The 17,635-nt window shown below is 44.0% G+C and overlaps 1 protein-coding gene across 2 annotated transcripts in view; it reads left to right on the top strand.

Annotated features, from left to right (window-relative positions):
• KREMEN1 (kringle containing transmembrane protein 1) overlaps window positions 1-17,635 on the top strand; it is a 72,901-nt gene that overhangs the window by 23,786 nt on the left and 31,480 nt on the right. For both annotated transcript variants that reach the window (XM_060612818.3, XM_060612819.3), the window contains exon 3: window positions 3,282-3,373. In XM_060612818.3, the coding sequence (XP_060468801.2) occupies window positions 3,282-3,373 (92 nt within the window). The remainder of the gene's footprint in view (window positions 1-3,281; window positions 3,374-17,635) is intronic.

Genomic DNA, 17,635 nt, shown 5'->3' with positions numbered 1-17,635 from the left:
TTATTTTATTTAAAATATTAAATATTTATTTAAAATATTAAAATATTTTATTTATTTTATTTTATTTTACATAATTAAAAAAAATAACCCCACTCCATTTCTGGTTTATTTCCTTCCCTTGCTTTTGCTATTCATAGAAATAGTTGGGTTGGGTTGGGAAGAGTATTTAGGAAGGGAAACCAGTGTCGGGTTTTGTTGTTGTTTTTATTTATTTATTTATTTATTTATTAAAAAAATTTTTTTTTTTAACATTTATTTATTTTTGAAACAGAGAGAGACAGAGCATGAACGGGGGAGGGTCAGAGAGAAGGAGACACAGAATCTGAAACAGGCTCCAGGCTCTGAGCTGTCAGCACAGAGCCTGACGCGGGGCTCAAACTCACGGACCCTGAAATCATGACCTGAGCCGAAGTCGGCCACTCAACCGACTGAGCCACCCAGGCGCCCCTTGTTGTTGTTTTTCCATTGTTACTTATACTCTCGTTCTGAAGTGTCTCTTGGGCTACTGGTTTATGCTGTTATTCTGTTGCTTTCTGTCAACATGTCTTCTCAGAAGAGGTCCTGGGTTTAAGTCTGACTTTGAGGTAAATTTTAAATTTCCAAAAAGGTTTGATTTATATGAAAAAAAAAAAAAAGTCTTTTGTCATAGATTAGCACCTGGCCCTACATAGGCTCCCAGAAGTGCACAGTAGTTATCCATTGTGAGAGTAAGGGGGGAACCACCCTCTTCCTGGCCCTGGCCAGCTGCAGCCTCTCCTTTGATTTGATGGAATGTACCAGACCTGAACTACCAGTTTTTACTTCAGAAGAAAGGAAGGCTCTGAAATGTTGATTATCATCACATCGAAGGGTCCAGGGCTTTTGTTTTAGCACTGCAGCGAAGTCCAGGATGAATTTGCTTATTCTTTATTAAGCTATTCTGATGCTTTTCAGAATGGTTTTTGACATTGATAATAAACAGTTGTTTTCAAAGGTCTCTACCAAATAGTACATCAAAGCTGGACACTGAATAGAGGGAGGAAGATGACAGTGAAATACTGTTTAAAGAAGGGCTTTGTACAAGTTCTCCTGCTTTGATTTCTCGGCTGATATCCGACACCATGTTTGTCTTGTGCTCCGGTGCCAGACCCGTCGCAGTTGAGATGTCTGCGAGATGGCGAGTGATGGGAATGCACTTCTCCAGGCTCGACGGCTCTGGATTAGAGGGGAAGCAGAGGGACCGGGAAGAGCAGAGTTGGCTCTGGCACCTGCCCTTGGGCACAGAAAATAAAAGGACCCTTTGTGCTTCAGGGCAGCTTATCTTCTGGACCACACAATAGGCTTATCCCTCTCAGGCCTGATTGGGGTGGCTCCTAAGCTCCTGGCTGCAGGGTCTCTGTGCCCATTTCCGGCCTAACTGGAGTGTCAGGTTTCCAGTGTTCTGAGTTGCGAGAAAGGGAGCTCAGAAAGCAGTGGGGAGAAGGCAGGGCTTTTCTGCGTGCCTGGTAACCCTGTCATTTTGGGGTCTGTTTCAGCAGTGTAGCCCATATTGTCAGGGCATCCTTGACTTGAAAAGACCTTCGAGGGCATTTAGAAATGTGAAATAAACCTTTTAAAAATATCACTGCTGTATCAGAAGTTGGTACCAGAATCACAGGATTGCATGTTCTGCCTGATGGCTTAGCTTTGTTCAGAATTTTCTGAGAAGTTAGTATCTTGAGGTAGGAAAAGGACCTGTTTCTATCAAACGTGTGTCAACTAGACTGATCCTGGTGAAAGCTTGTCAGTGGAGTCTGTATTATGTGAATTTTATTTTACTGTTTAAAAAATCACACAATCAGTGTTCATCGTAGAAGAAATAGGGAAATAAAGAGAATCAGAAAAGAAAAGGGATTAAAATTACTGCTAGTCTCATTCTCCAGAGATACTTTCCAGGGTTTGATGTGTATCCTTTCTTGAAGCCATCTTCTCAAATAACGGGGTTGTGTTCCCAATCGTGTTTTAGAACTACCCTTTTAAAAAACCTAACAAGATGTGGATATGTCTTTATATCAATAGATGTGTCTCTACACTGCATTTAAAAAAAAAAATTTTTTTTTTTAACATTCATTTATTTTTGAGACAGAGACAGAGCATGAATGGGGGAGGGGCAGAGAGAGAGGGAGACACAGAATCCAAGCAGGCTCCAGGCTCTGAGCCATCAACCCAGAGCCCGACGCGGGGCTCTAACTCACGGACCGCGAGATCATGACCTGAGTTGAAGTCGGATGCTCAACCGACTGAGCCACCCAGGTGCCCCTACACTGCATTTTTTTTTTTTTTTTTTTTTTTTTTTTTTATTTTTGGGACAGAGAGAGACATAGCATGAACGGGGGAGGGGCAGAGAGAGAGGGAGACACAGAATCAGAAACAGGCTCCAGGCTCTGAGCCATCAGCCCAGAGCCTGACGCGGGGCTCGAACTCATGGACCGTGAGATCGTGACCTGGCTGAAGTCGGACGCTTAACCGACTGCGCCACCCAGGCGCCCCTACACTGCATTTTTAATAGACACTCAGCATTCCCTTATATGGATATAACCTATTTATGTAACCAATCCTTAATAGTTGTTTCTGACTTTTTTTGTATTGTCAAAATGCTGTGGTGAACATCTTTGTAAGTGAAGATTTCCTTAAAATAAAGTACTAAAGGAGAAATTGCCTGGCAAAGGGGCTTTGCATATTTTTAGGGCCTTTGCCTCTAATTACCAAATTGCCATCCTGACCATTTGGGTCTATTCACATTCTTATCCACAGTATTGAGCACACCTGTGCTCTCAGCCATGGGAGTCACTGTGTTCACACTTAAGGTGCCAGTGCTGCTTGGCATGATTTGTTCTGTGGTCAGTTGTCCTGGTTACACTGTCGTGAATTTGTGTAAATATGAATCACCTTTGCTCATCACGCACACCACCCCCTGCCCCCAAACTCTAAAGTATATGTCAGAGTGCATAAGCTTGTTCTTGTAGTGTTACCATTTTTCTCTTCCTCTTCTTTTTCTTCTTCTTCTTTTTTTAAGTAATCTCTACATCCAATGTGGGACTCAGACTCATGACCCTGAGATCAAGAGCCCCCAGCTGTACCAACCGAGCCAGCCAGGTGCCCCCCCATTTTTCTCTTCTTCATAAGAGGCAGCACTGAGATGCATACCAATGATTAGAAGTAACACAGAGGCTGACACGTTCCTTTTTGGTAATACTGAAAAAGCAATGAGCCAGTTGACTTAACACGACAGAAATGTTACTTACATGTTCTTTCCCCGACAGAAACCCAGATGGAGATGTGAGCCCTTGGTGCTACGTGGCAGAGCACGAGGACGGCGTCTACTGGAAGTACTGTGAGATTCCTGCTTGCCAGAGTAAGCCCCTGACACACCAGCCGAGGGTTTCGGGACACTGAGCAGCAAGGGTTCAGAGTGGAAGGTCACTGCCAGAGGACAGGTCATTCAGGCAGGTGGATTTCATGAAGCAGATCAAAGGAGATGCCGTCCTGGGCTGAGGATTTTCACATCTCTTATTGAGGCTTTTCAGAAATTGAATGCCTGCTTCCCTCAGGACCCCATTCCCTTGATGGATAAGCCCACCCAGAATTTCTACTTCTACTTAATTTCCTCATGCTGATTCGTTCATGAATAGAGTTGGCATGAACTCAATAGCAAGCCAAAGAGGAAAAAACTACCTTATACTTTTGGGAATGAATTGTCTAGAATGAATGAAGAATCCCTTGATAGACAGTAAAACTAAGTTATGACATTAGCTATTTGCATTTCACGCACTATCTCCCCTGAAGACTGGTATTCAGTAAGTATTTAATTGATACTCTCCAAAGCCAAAAGATGTTCTGTTGTTATTTATAATAACCCATACCTCATTGCTCTCTACTACTGAGAACCCAGTTTCTTCAGCATTTTACTCCACGGCCTGTTTTCTAGCTGCTTCATGTTTCTATATTCAGTGTTTATTATATGCGAGGTGCAAAGGCAGAAAGATATGCTGACCCTTGGGGAATATGCGATGTGGCAGAGAATCTTAGGAAGATACTTGAAAACAAGGTAGAAAATATTGCAGGAAGGTTTAAAGTACAGAAGCCAAAACTACAATGGCATTTTTTTATATGTATATTTTTTAAACGTTTATTTATTTTTGAGACAGAGAGAGACAGAGCATGAACGGGGGAGGGACAGAGAGAGAGGGAGACACAGAATCAGAAGCAGGCTCCAGGCTGTGAGCCATCAGCACAGAGCCCGGCGCGGGGCTCGAACTCACGGACCACGAGATCGTGACCTGAGCCAAAGTCGGAGGCTTAACCGACTGAGCCACCCAAGCGCCCCTACAATGGCGCTTTAAGGAGCTTCCTAATGTAGTGTTCTTGACAACTTTTTAAATAAGCCAACGAGGCAGGTTTTCTCAGTTCCTAGAGCTGAGGGAAAGGACAGCTTATTCATAATCATTCTACCCAGTTGTCTTTTCCGTATTATTTACCCTCACTCCTGGCCCTGCCACCTTCCTCGCTCGTCAGGTCAGGAGGCTATGTGTGTACAGTGACATGGAGGTTCACGTGGGACCTGGGACCTGTCACTCACGCCCACCACACCAGTCTGAATTCTGTTGCCTCACAGGGCAGGGGCATCCCCTGAACCAGCGCTGCAGGCCCCAGCTCTCAACTTCTAAAAGTTAAACTTCCGAATGGCACCACTGCCTGGCAGTGAGGCCCTGGCCTCCCTATCCTTCCAACCCGAGTATGCCTTGATTCAGTCCCAAAATTGAGAAAACAGTAAAGACCAGCAGAATGGGCTTTTGCTCAGTCTGTTTAATCAAATTTTTAAAATGAAAAACATCTCATTTGGCTCTAGTTATGTAAAGAAGAAAGGGGCAGGGGGAGAGGAAAGCAGATTTTCCTCGGTCCATTTGTTCTACACAAAGATAGTCTTTTAGTACCAGCCTATGTCATTCTCTCAGGAATGGCGAAGAGGGGATTTCAATCTGGCCGCTTTTATTTGGAAAGATAATCCTCAACTCACATTTATAAAATATAGTTTGGGCCAACGGGAACCGACTCATGCGGTCACTGAAACTAAGTTTCAGAAGAGAGAATCACCGGAAAATGAAACAACCCGTCTAGTACCCCTCTAATTCCTAATATTTGCTGGATATGCCTCACTGTTCCAAAAAAGGAAAATCAAATATAATTTCCTTTCCTTATGGTCCTTTGGTAGCCCTGTCAAAGCTTCTAAAGTTGGCCTTGAAATGGTCTGGGCAGGGAGACATACAAAAGTTGGGAATGAGAGCTGAGGAGTACCTGGTTTGGGAGGTGGTGGGGGAGGGAACAGTGTCTGGCTTTGGTTCTTTGGAAAACCCTTCCATTCACCCTGTGGTCACCAGGGCTCCCCCATCTAGCTAAGCCTCAGACCTTGGACCTGGCAGAACATTATGCTTCGAATGTGTCTGATTAACATTGCTGAGAAAGACTTCTGGGCTGTTTGAAGCAAGAAACCTTGGTAATTGCCTACTGGACTCAATGGAGATCCAGCCTGCCTATTTTAGGCCAGTTTTGCCCTATTTCTGGATGTGGAGTCATAATTTTCATGAATAACACTAACCCTCTGTGTGAAGCCCACTATTCACGATTAGCGTCGAACTTGTCATACAGGAAAAGGCCTGTGACATGATCAGATTCCTGGAAAGTTCATATCTGAATATAACAGACGCAGCAGGAGCTGGGGGAGTGGATGTTTAGGGACAAAGCAGAATGTGGTTGAATGGCGGGCCATTGTGTGGAGACCGGAATTCTGCCCGTCAGCGTGTTACGGACAGAGCTAAGAAAGCAGGGAGGCAGAGATGAAATATGATTCAAACTGGGGGCAAAGAGAAGCGTGAACTGTGTTTTTGACCTAAGGAGACTGGATCAGAACTTACCCCTTAAAAGGCGAACAACTCTGAGGTAATTGGATTTACTCTTCAAAGCACATCTGCTGGTATGTTTCTCAGAAACCCCAAGTTCCTATTGCAGACAGAACAAATATAGATCGGCAAATTTCAACATCATCAAGGTTACCATCCCTCTAGATCCCATCCTCTACAACTCTGAGTGCTGTTGGTTTGGCTTTTGAGGGGGAAACCATTTGGCTTAATACCTGTTCTTTGCATATCTCTCTTTTGTTAAACCATCCTCCTCACCATTCTCATTCCCACTGATTTCATTGCTTCCGAGGGACACACTTGAATGGACCTCAGCATGCCTTCTGATTTGTTCTATCTTACCTTTAGGTTCTTTATAAAAGTTTGGTATAGTTTTGTAAAAGTTATCTAGTTCTGAGGTGGAGGGAAATCTACAAATGGCATTTAAAGGCAAATTTCCTTCACAAAGCTGATTTGGGCTTTGAGAAACAACAGACATGATAAATTTACCTTCTCATCTCTGAGAGCTATTATTTGTTTGGTATAAAGCACTCACCTGACATTTACAAACTCAACTATAAATATTCATCTCTCAAATAGGGAAGTTTGAACACAGACTATTAGATTATATTAAGGAATCACTGTTAATTTTATTGGGTACAATACTGGCATGGTGGAGATATATATATAAATAATCTTTGAAGTCATTTTAAATTATGGATACATACTAAAATATTTGTGGTTGAGGGGCACCTGGGTGGCTCAGTCGGTTAAGCATCTGACTTTGGCTCACGTCGTGATCTCACAGTTTGTGAGTTCGAGTCCCATGTCGGGTTCTGTGCTGACAGCTCAGAGCCTGGAGCCTGCTTCAGATTCTGTGTCTCCCTCTCTCTCTGACCCTCCCCTGCTCATGTTCTGTCTCTCTCCTTCAAAAATAAATAAACATTAAAAAAATTTTTTTAATATTTGTGGTTGAAATGATAATGTATCTGGAATTTATTTTAAAATGATTTAGGGGTGCCTAGGTGGCTCAGTCGGTTGAGCGTCCGACTTCGGCTTGGGTCATGATCTCGCGGTCTGTGAGTTTGAGCCCCGCATCTGGCTCTGTGCTGACAGCTCAGAGCCTGGAGCCTGCTTCGGATTTTATGTCTCCCTCTCTCTCTGCCCCTCCCCCGCTCATGCTGTCTCTCTCTCTCTCTCTCTCTCTCTCTCTCTCTCTCTCTCTCTGTTAAAAATAAATAAACATTAAAAAAAATTTTTTTAATGATCTAGCCTCCCAAAGAATAAATAGGTCAGATGAGGGGAATAGATGAAACTAGAATGATTTTTAAAAAAGTGGATATTTGTTGATGCTGGATGACAATGGGCTTGTTAGTCTTTCCTGCTTTTGTGTATGTTTGAAAGTTTCATAAATCCTATTATCATATCTTAAAATTTTATAATATTTTTTAAATGTTTATTTGTTTTGAGAGAGAGAGAGAGAGAGCAGGGGAGGGGCAGAGAGAGAAGGAGAGAAAGAATCTCAAGCAGATTCCATGTTGAACGTGGAGCTCGATGCGGGACTCTATCTCATGACCATGAGATCATGACCTGAGCCAAAATCAAGAGTCGGATGTTTAACCAACTGAGCCACCTAGGTGTCCCAATTTTAGAATATTTTTTAAAGTATTTAAAAGTAAATATATAAATACAACATTCAAAGTATCTGGGTTCAAATGTGTAACATAATTAACCCAATTAACCTAAATTGTAATACTTTTGCACATAGCTCACAGGTATCTGAGTTAGTTACTAAAGTTAGTGATTAAAGTTTTAGTTATTGGGGCGCCTGCGTGGCTCAGTCTGTTGGGAGTCCGACTTCGGCTCAGGTCATGATCTTGTGGTCTGTGGGTTCGAGCCCCGCGTCGGGCTCTGGGCTGATGGCTCGGAGCCTGCTTCTGATTCTGTGTCTCCCTCTCTCTCTGCCCCTCCCCCGTTCATGCTCTGTCTCTCTCTGTCTCAAAAAAAAAAAAAAAAAAGTTTTAGTTATTAAACTTATTAAGAGGCACTGGCAGGCTCAGTTGGTAGAGTGTGTGATTCTTGAGCCCCACGTTGGATGTAGAGATTACTTAAAATAAAATCTTAAAAAACAAACAAACAAACAAACTTATTGGGGCATCTGGGTGGCTCAGTCGGTTAAGTGTCCAACTTTGGCGTGGGTCATGATCTCACAGCTCGTGAGTTCCAGCCCTGCATCAGGCTCTGTGCTGATAGCTCTCAGCCTGGAGCCTGCTTTGGATTCTGTGTCTCCCTCTCTTTCTGTCCCTCCACCCCTCTCAAAAATAAATAAACATTTTAAAAAATCACTAGCTGTGACAAATGACATTTTTTAAGTTCTGACCATATGCAGTACCTCGCACGGCACAGGGAACACAAGGATAGCATGGTCTGCAGCCTTTGGGGAGTCCCAAGTCTAGGACCAAGGATAGACACATAAACAGATAAGCATATGCAACATACTTTGTAATAAATGAGATGAGCAGAAGGTTGGGAACAGTGTAGGAGGTACATCTTCCCTGGCATGGTGGGAGGCAGGGGCTACTCTTTATCAAAAAGAGCGTCTGGAAGAGGTGGGATCTTGGCACATGGCTTCTCCAACTGTTAGTTTCCTTATGAAAGTGTAGTAGTAGTACAATCACAGGGTTCTTATTAAAGTGCAGATTCTGAGTCAGTAGGTCTGGGACAGGCTAGAGACTCTGCAGTTCTAACCAGTCCCTGGGATGCAGAGCTGTAGGACTACACTTGAAGTAGCCAGGTACTAGATGTTAGGGTTGGTGGAGTAGGGAGGGTATTGGGGGAACAGTTTGCACGCATGCACACATTGGTGAATTCCTAGGCAATGTCAGTGTTGCTGAGATAGAAATTTTATTTATTTTTTAAGTTTATTTATTTATTTTGAGAGAGAGAGAAAGAGAGAGAGAGAGAGCAGAGGAGGAGCAGAGAGAAAGGGAGAGAGAGAGAATCCCAAGCAGGCTTAGCACCACCAGCACAGAGCCCCATGTGGGGGCTGAAACTCACGAACTGCGAGATCATGACCTCAGCCGAATCAAGAGTCAGATGCTTAACTGACTAAGCAACCCAGGCATCCCAAGATAGAAATTTTATAGAAGGAAGGGCAAGAGATGAGGTCTGAGAAGAATTAGGTGGGGCCAGATAATGGACAGTCTTGTGGTCTGGGTACAGAGCTTGGACTTGACCCAGGAAGATGGTGATGAGGTTGAAGAGTGTGGAGTGTCAGAAAGAGATGTTTTGCCATAGCTTCTCAAACTTCCGTGTTAGGGATTTGGGACGAAGTTTCTCCCTGTTAATCTGTGAGAAGTTCTCCAGAGATTGCATCCTTCATACAAAGGAGCCCCCAGAGGGTGTCAGCCACAGCACCTCTGCAAAATGGGGCCTTTGCTGACTTCACTGGCTCAAGTGCCTTTTAATTAAATGCCACCTTGACCTTATTAAAACAGATTTGTTGTTCCCTACAAAAATGCTTCCAACTGTGACCCCTAAAAAGAGTTTTTAAAGCTATGTTCAGAGCTTGCGTAAAAAAGCCAAGGGCACTTTGGCAGTGGTTGTCAAGGCAGTCTCTCAAATTACAGAAAATGTTTTGTCTCTGTTAGCAGTTTTTGCATTTTAATGTCAGCACTGATATTTAGCATGTTTTAGCTTTTATTTCAGCTGTTATTGAGTACCTGCTATGTATGAAACACGTATATTCACATTGCCTCACTTAACCTTTGCCAGAAATGCTGTGAAGCAGGTGCTATGTCCACTCCCCACCCACCATTGTTTAGATGAGACAATGAGGCTGGAGTAGTGAAGTGATCTGATGAGGATTACACCCTGAGCCGAATCGGATTTGAATCTAGGGCTCCTAATGGCAAGCCCAGTGCCCTTTCCTTCCAGTACTTGAGAACAGCCCCATTTCCTTTATTTCCTTGAAAATGGGGGCCCTGGGATGGATCCAGGCTACTGTTGAGGTCATTCTTGAGAATTTTCTTGGCGGATTGTTTGGGAATTAGAGTTTGAAATTCTGATAGTATGCCGAATTATTAAGATTGCCTTTTTGACATTGTGGAAACCGAAGGATTAACTCAGTGGCGACAGAGGGTCTGCAGTTCAAGCTGTTAACTCTAAGTCAGTCTCTTGTCTTCTTTGAGTTTGGGAAATCCCAAGCCCCAGGAGGACCGCAGGCTGTGATGGTATCCAGGAAGCATTTGTGCGCAGCAGAACCACTCTGTAGGATGTTGGGCCGTCTCTGCGGGTGTTCCCAGCCCAGCTGTTCTCAGCTGGGAAGGGGGTCCCCAGAGTTGGGCCCTTTGCGTGAAGCACTGCACCAGGCGCCTTGTCCAGGCCTGGGGGTCTCTCCCAGCACTGTGCCCTCATTGCATGGGCTGAAGTTCACTTCCGAAAAGACACATCTGTGTGCATCATTAACACTTCCCAGCTAAAACGAAACCCCACATTTTAGCTGATAGCCAAAGCAATATTGAAATGACTATTAATAATATAAATTATGCAGACCAATATTTTTTTCACTTCTTCTCTCCGGCCATTACAATTACTTAACGTCTTTGTTTCACTGAGTCCTTTTAGATTCACATTACATTAGCATATGTCAGACTCCTGCTTTATACGATTCATTTTTGCTTTATGGGAGAAGTTTTGTTTTCCCAGCTAGGCTAAGCTGTTCAAAGATAGGAGCAGGGGTAGCTCTGGAACTTCTGTGAAGGAGAGACGAAAGATGGAAAGGTCTGACTTAAGATGAAGCTGCATTTGTGTAGCAGGTGCTCTCTTTTGACATGGATGGGATGTTAATTACAGAGGGTGCTGATGGCATCTTTCCCCCTCAAGCCGTATATTTAAACAATCTTCTGCAACACCTAGCACAGTGGAGACCATAGCACATGCTCATTAAATATTCTTGATGATGTGACATCACGTCTCTTCCAGTAAGAAAGACAACACAAGTTAATGGAAAGAATGTGGATGTCAGAGTCATACTGGCTTAGATTTGAATCTTAATCATTCAATGGCTTTTGGCAAAATGACTCTCCTCTGAGCCTTGGTCTCCTCCTTTGTCCCTTCTTGGGTTCTTTTGAAGATTCAGTAGGTAAAGTGCACAAAACCCCAAGTCCAGGGCCCAGCACCTGGTGGGCATGGAAGTCCTAGCAGGTATTATGGTGGCCTGGGCTTTCCACAGGGAATGGACTGCTGTTGGCATATTCCCCGTCATGCAATTCCTAAATAGGTTATTCCTAACCTGTGTGTTATTTCTGTCCATTCCTTTTTTATCTGACTAGCCATGGGGCTCGGTAGCATGCCTCAGCTGCTGGGGCAGCCACTCCCCTGGGGCCTGATGTGGCATTGCAGTCAGGGAACACAAGAGGCCCTGCATTTGTTCTCACAGTACAGTTTTATGGTTTCAGATCTGGTGGTTACTCGATTGTTCTTTGTTTTTGGCAGTAGATATTATTTAATTTTCCATGAGGAAACTTTCTGAACTAAATGGACATTTTCCTCAATGACAGATATATACTGTATTTCCAAAATGTTCTAAAGCACAGTTGGGTAAGTCATACTAATAACTTAAAAAGGGAAAATCATTCAGATCAAAAGGGTCATTTTACTGAAAACCTTTACACTTGCACTGGCCTGTAAGGAATATACATAAACATAAGAAAGAGTCCCTACTGTCAATTTTATGATATAACTAGGAATCTGAGTTATAAACATGGGAAGAAATTGGAGGCCAGCCCACCAGTTACATAAATAAGATTGAATTAGGAGGTGGAGCACAGTGAATTTTTGCAGATGAGAGGGCTCTCAGTAGGGTGGGGGAGATTGGAGGCATCATTACAGAGAAAGGCAGATGGGGCTAGACGAGTCAGGGCACACCAGGTCATGGAACAGCCTGTCAGGGACTTAGAGGAAGGACCCAGGATTGTACGTGTGGACTGGGGAACCTGCTGCCGAAGTAGAGGAGTGGACAGGGAGGGACCAGGTGAGGCCTCGAAACCTCAAAAGCCAGAGTTGGTTAGATGGGGACTGAAACACTGAAAGCCCTAGTTTAAGAAGATGAGCCCAGTGTCCATTTACAGGATGGATCCGAGGAAGAAAGTCTGGGGAGGAGAGGATGGGTGTGGATTTCTAAATCCAGGGCATCAGGGTCTGAACTGTGATGGCAATGGTGAGATAAGACAGGAAGGGTTAAATCTAAGATACATTTAAGAAGAAGACAAAAGTTGATGACAAGTAGAATATATAAGGGATGGAACAGCAGGAAGAGTAAAAGATGCCTCTGTGGTTCCTTGCCTGGGATATTTGTGGTGTCCCTGAGAAACAAAAGTTCAAGTCAACAAACTGAGCTCTTCTTCCCAGAGACACAGCTGTAACATTCCTCCTGAACTTGGACTGACCTTTTGTCGAGTAAGGTGTTTCAGCTGTCTGTTACTGTGCAACAGTACAGTTTGGGGTGCCAAACCCTTGTGACCTAAGATAACAACAGCTTATCATTTCTCCTGCTCGTGTGGGTTGACCAAATTTCAGCAGGGTGGTTCTTTTGCCACTCTCATCTGGGCTTAGTCTGGTGGCTGCATTCTCCCGGGGGCTCTGCTGGGGCTAGAACATCCAAGATGACTACAGGCTTCTACCTGGATGACCACTTTTTCCAACAGCGTACTCAGGCCTCTCACATGGTGGCTGGTTTTCAAGAGAGACAAAGTAGAAACTGCCAGTCTTCTTAGCGCATGAACTCAGAAGTCCACCACATTCTGTTGATCAAAGCAAGTCACAAGGCCAGCCCGGATTCAAAAGCAAAGGAAATTGATGCCAACTCTTAAAGTAGGGAGCAACCCGCATGTATGGGGAGAGGCAAGATCATTAGATCCTCTTTTGAAGACTGTCTACCACATTAAATCACCAGAAATTCAGTTTCAGAGAAGGAACTCTCACCAAAAGAGAACTACCACTGTGATTCATCAGGGCCATGTGGGGGTCAGGATCCTTAGAAACTCTTACTACCTTCCCCTAAAGGTCAAATTTCATAGGGGAAGAAAAGTCTGTGTTTACTTACATTTACATCAGGTCACAGTCCGGGTGACCTGATAGGAGACTCAGAGACATGAGTAGTGCCACTTCCAGAATCAGTATGACTGACAAAGGACAGCTAATGTTTAGAAATAAAGTTAAATAAGTACAGTGGAGCCATACTGGCATAGGACTTGGACCAAGATGGCAGCTGCCAGATCTGGAACGGCAGTTGTAGATGGACAGGATGGGGAGCAGTGCACTTGTGGTCATGGTTCATGGTTGAGAGAGTGGATGAGTCTACACCTAACCCATCAACTCTCAGAAGGATGTATTTGGAATGATTGGTCTTCAAATAGGACACCAATGGCATCATCTCATGTGAACTTAGTTCTTGTTCCCATGAAGGGAAGAAATCAACTACTGAGACACCAATGTGAGATCCCAGGGGCGGAAGATGGTCTCAACATAAGGTGAAATGACTTAAAATAAGCAGAGTCACCACATTTCATTTCTTCATTTCTGAAGAAGCAGATTTCACTTATAAGACAAAGTAAAAGGAGCCAAGGAAGTTTTCCAAAATGCCAGATAAGAACTTTGCTTCTGGTTTCTTTTTTTTTTTTTTATTTTTTTTTAACGTGTATTTATTTTTGAGACAGAGAGAGACAGAGCATGAACAGGGGAGGGGCAGAGAGACAGGGAGACACAGAATCTGAAACAGGCTCCAGGCTCTGAGCTGTCAGCACAGAGCCCGACGCGGGGCTCGAACTCACGGACCGTGAGATCATGACCTGAGCCGGAGTCGGACGCTTGACCGACTGAGCCACCCAGGCACCTCTGCTTCTGGTTTCTTAAACAAATATCCCAGATCTGGTTAGAGCACTGGGATAGAAAACACAGTTGCAGTCAGGACTTCTTATATAAATTGCCATCTGAAGATATGTATTCACACTGAGCTTTTGCCATAATGGACATGCTTTCTATCTTTGTCAGGAATTGATTGCCAGGAATAGAACTCACTCAAGCTAACTTGAGCAAAAAGGATTTATTGGAAGGACGTTGGGAATATAGTGCAGAACCCCCATTCATGTGTCCCAAGAACCTGGGAGGAAAGTACCCATTCTTGCCATCTCTCTCTGGAGCCCCATGGTCTCCCACCTCTGCCTGTCTCTCTCAGGATGGTATCCATTCTTCTTCCTCTTTGTGGACCAGAAGAATCAGCTCACTCCTCGACTCAGGTGGCCCAAAGATGGCTGGTTGTCTTAATTCCCACTTACAGAACCCTACAAGTCTAGTGCTCACAATTCACGAACTGAAATCCCAATTCCAGCTTTTCTGGGAGAAAGAATCTGATGGGACCTATGGGAGTCAGTCAGAGGATGGAGTCTTTTGGCCTGTTCCCAACCAGCAGCAGAGGAGGGATAGGAGCAGCTCCTCTGAGAAGGTGCCATGGGCAATAGGTGGCCCTTAGAAAAGGGTTGTCAGCCATGGAGGCCCCTATGGAGGTATACATAGCACCTTCACAATGAGGCCACAATTATATCCAAATGTAATGGGTGGTTAGTCAGCCTGCCTGGCTGTTTCCCAATGGTTCCTTGTGATAGTAAAAGAACAATGGTTCCTGGATTAATCTGAATAGAGAACCATCTCCCCTCAGCCACCTCTAAAACTTTTATCTTCGTCAAGACCTCTGAACATCTGAAGAGAATGTTGCTAATTAACTGTCATGTGTTTTAAAGCACTGACTATGATAAACAAGGGGTCTGTTTGTATTTTAAGATGATTTTTTTTTTTTTTAAATTGAAAGTGATGAAGTCGCTTTGGTAAGACGAAAAATGCATGACCAAGCCACAGGACTTTAAAGTGGTCTTGAAAGTAAAAAGGAATTTGAGAACAAATATCCTTTTTCAAATTGACTTTTCCTCCCTGCTTCTGGGAAGAGCTAAGGGTGGGACACGGTCTGGAAATGCACTCAGTTGGCCAGTAATGCTTTTGAAGACTACATGACGTGTCTTCTCCGGCGAGACTTGGAGCCACACTTTCCAGCGCGAGTCAGAGGGCAGTGGCACCCCTCAGAGGCTGGCCACTGTCTCAGAGGCTGGCCTCGTGGCACACAGAGTGTTGAGGGACTAGTGTGTTTGAGAAGTCAGTCTTTAATCTTACTTCCATTCAGTTCGCCAGACTGGCCCTATGAGAAAAGGGAACAAAACCACAAAGTGAGAATCTGCCACCCTCGAGCTTACTTGTGATCTCCAGTTCCATCTTCTGGGCCCCCATGGAAGGCCCTTAACCTTGCTGGACGGTGGTTTCTTCTTTGTCACATAGAATAACCTCATGCATGCTGCCTTCCTCAAAGGGCTTTGATTTCCATGTGAGATGCTTATGTGGAAGTCTACTGTGTGCTCACCAGATGTAAGAGATCGATGTTTTAATATCTGGAATTAAACCCATTTTTTTGAGGTGGCTGCCTTTGATTTTGCCTTTTAACTCAATGAATGCTATTTTCGTTTTCTATTACTGAGCAAGTTGTTTCTGTTTGTGTGGTGAATGATGAAAGCCCTATTATATATACAGCTGGCCCTTGAACAATGCAGGGGTTAAGGGCCCTGACAAACATCACACATAACTTTTAACTCTCAAAAACTTAACTACTCATAGCCTGCTGTTGACTAGAAGCCTTACCGATAATATAAACAGTGAATTAACACATACTTTGCATGTTATATTTCTTATATGCTGTATTCTTACAATAGAAGCAGCTAGAGAAAAGAAAATGTTATTAAGAAAATCATAAGGAAGAGCAAATAACACTTCTAGTCCTGTCCTGTCCAAAATCCACATAAAGTAGACACGTGCAGTTCAAACCCTTGTTGTTCAAGGGTCAACTGTAATGGTAATAAACACTGTTTATTCCGCACACATCATCTTGTCAGGCCTTGTGGTGCTTACTTTATTTACATTATCTCATTTTAATTCTCAGAAGAACCCTTTGAGGCCATATTGCTTCTCATTCCACCGTGGATGAAACTGGGGCCAGAATTCACCCTGGGGTCTGTCCGACTCCAGAGCTCCCATTTGTGATTGCTGCAGAATGCTCACTGCTCCCGAACAGATGGCAGTAGCGACAGTGTCCTTCAGAATATTGCCTCAGACCAGGACGTGAGCACACAAAAAGCAACTCCCGAGCTACAGGATGGATGCCAGAAAGTGAGGATCCTAGAGTCCCTCCCTCTTTTGGAAACCACTTGTTCTTATTTTTCACACAAATCTAATAAGCTCGATGGTATTGTTGTAAGCCCAAGAAGCAGCAAATTAAGAAGAGGGTACACAGAGACAGTAGCACAGAGTAGATGCTCTCTGAGACTCCTTCCAGTTCCGACGTTTTGAGGGTTCAGCAGCCCAGGCTGGTAACCAAGGGGACAGACTTAACTATTGAAGTCAGACACAAGAATGTAAAAAAGCACACCAGGCTGGGGCCATTTGGTGAAGCACATTTGATGACCTCAAGCCACCAAGAGAAATTTAAAGTAGGTTAAACAAAGTTGTTTTTTTTTTTAAATTTTTTAATGTTTATTTTTGAGAGAGAAAGAGAGAGTATGAGTGGGGGAGGGCAGAGAGAGAGGGAGACACGGAATCTGAAGCAGGCTCCAGGGTCTGAGCTGTCAGCACAGAGACCGACACGGGGCTCGAACTCACAAACGGAGAGATCAAGACCACTTAACTGACTGAGCCACCCTGGCACCCCAAGTTTTTTTTTTTTCTTTCAGAGAGACAGCAAGAGCAAACAGGGAAGGGGCAAAGAGAGAGGGAGAGAGATTCTTAAGCAGACTCCATGCCCAGCAAAGAGCCCAACACAGGGCTCAATGTCAGGACTGTGAGATCATGACCTCAGCCGAAATCAAGAGCTGGATGCTCAACCGACTGAGCCACCCAGGGACCCCCTGAGTTAAGTTTTTAAAAAGAAATAGCTAATGCATTTTAGAAAGGTTCTTTCCAGATAAAGGATAAAACTTTCCAGATAAAACTTTTTTCAGATAAAACTTTTCCTGATAAAGGATAAAACTTTAAGTTTTCGAGTTAACCTTTATGGAAACTCCGTTATCTTGAATGGTGTTTTCTTTTTTCTTTTCTGTTTTGAGAGAGAGAGAGTGAGAGTGAGAGTGAGCAGGGGAGAGTCAGAGAGAGAATCTTACGCAGGCGCCATGCCCAGTGCGGAGCCCGACATGGGGCTCGATCTCATGACTGTGAGATCATGACCTGAGCTGAAATCAAGAGTCAGACACTTAACCAACTAAGCCATGTGCCCCTTGAACAGTGTTTCTGATAGCCAAAGAGGACAGTGTGTGGGGTGCCTGGGTGGCTCAGTCAGTCAAGCATCTGACACTTGATCTCAGCTCAGGTCTTGATCTCAGGGTTGTGGTTCAAGTTCTGCACTGGGCTCTGTGCTGGGAGGGAAGCCTACTTAAAATTAAAAAACTAAAAAAAAAGAAAAGCAAGAGGGCAATGTGCAGGCAGGAGTCAGAACCAGTGGTCACTAGCTTTAAGTGGATGTTGTTATGCAGGTGGGCTCTACTTTTCACTTCCACCCTACTCTCTTCTTTCACTGCTGCCTAAGAAATACCTTTACCCACTCACTCCATGGTTCTGGGTGGCTGGTGCAGAAC

The sequence above is a fragment of the Panthera onca genome, chromosome D3 (assembly GCF_046562875.1).
Source record: "Panthera onca isolate mPanOnc1 chromosome D3, mPanOnc1 haplotype 2, whole genome shotgun sequence".
In the NCBI taxonomy this organism is placed as follows: Eukaryota; Metazoa; Chordata; class Mammalia; order Carnivora; family Felidae; genus Panthera; species Panthera onca.
The sequence above is the reverse complement of the archived record's forward strand: the minus strand, read 5'-3'. Positions and strand labels throughout refer to the sequence as shown.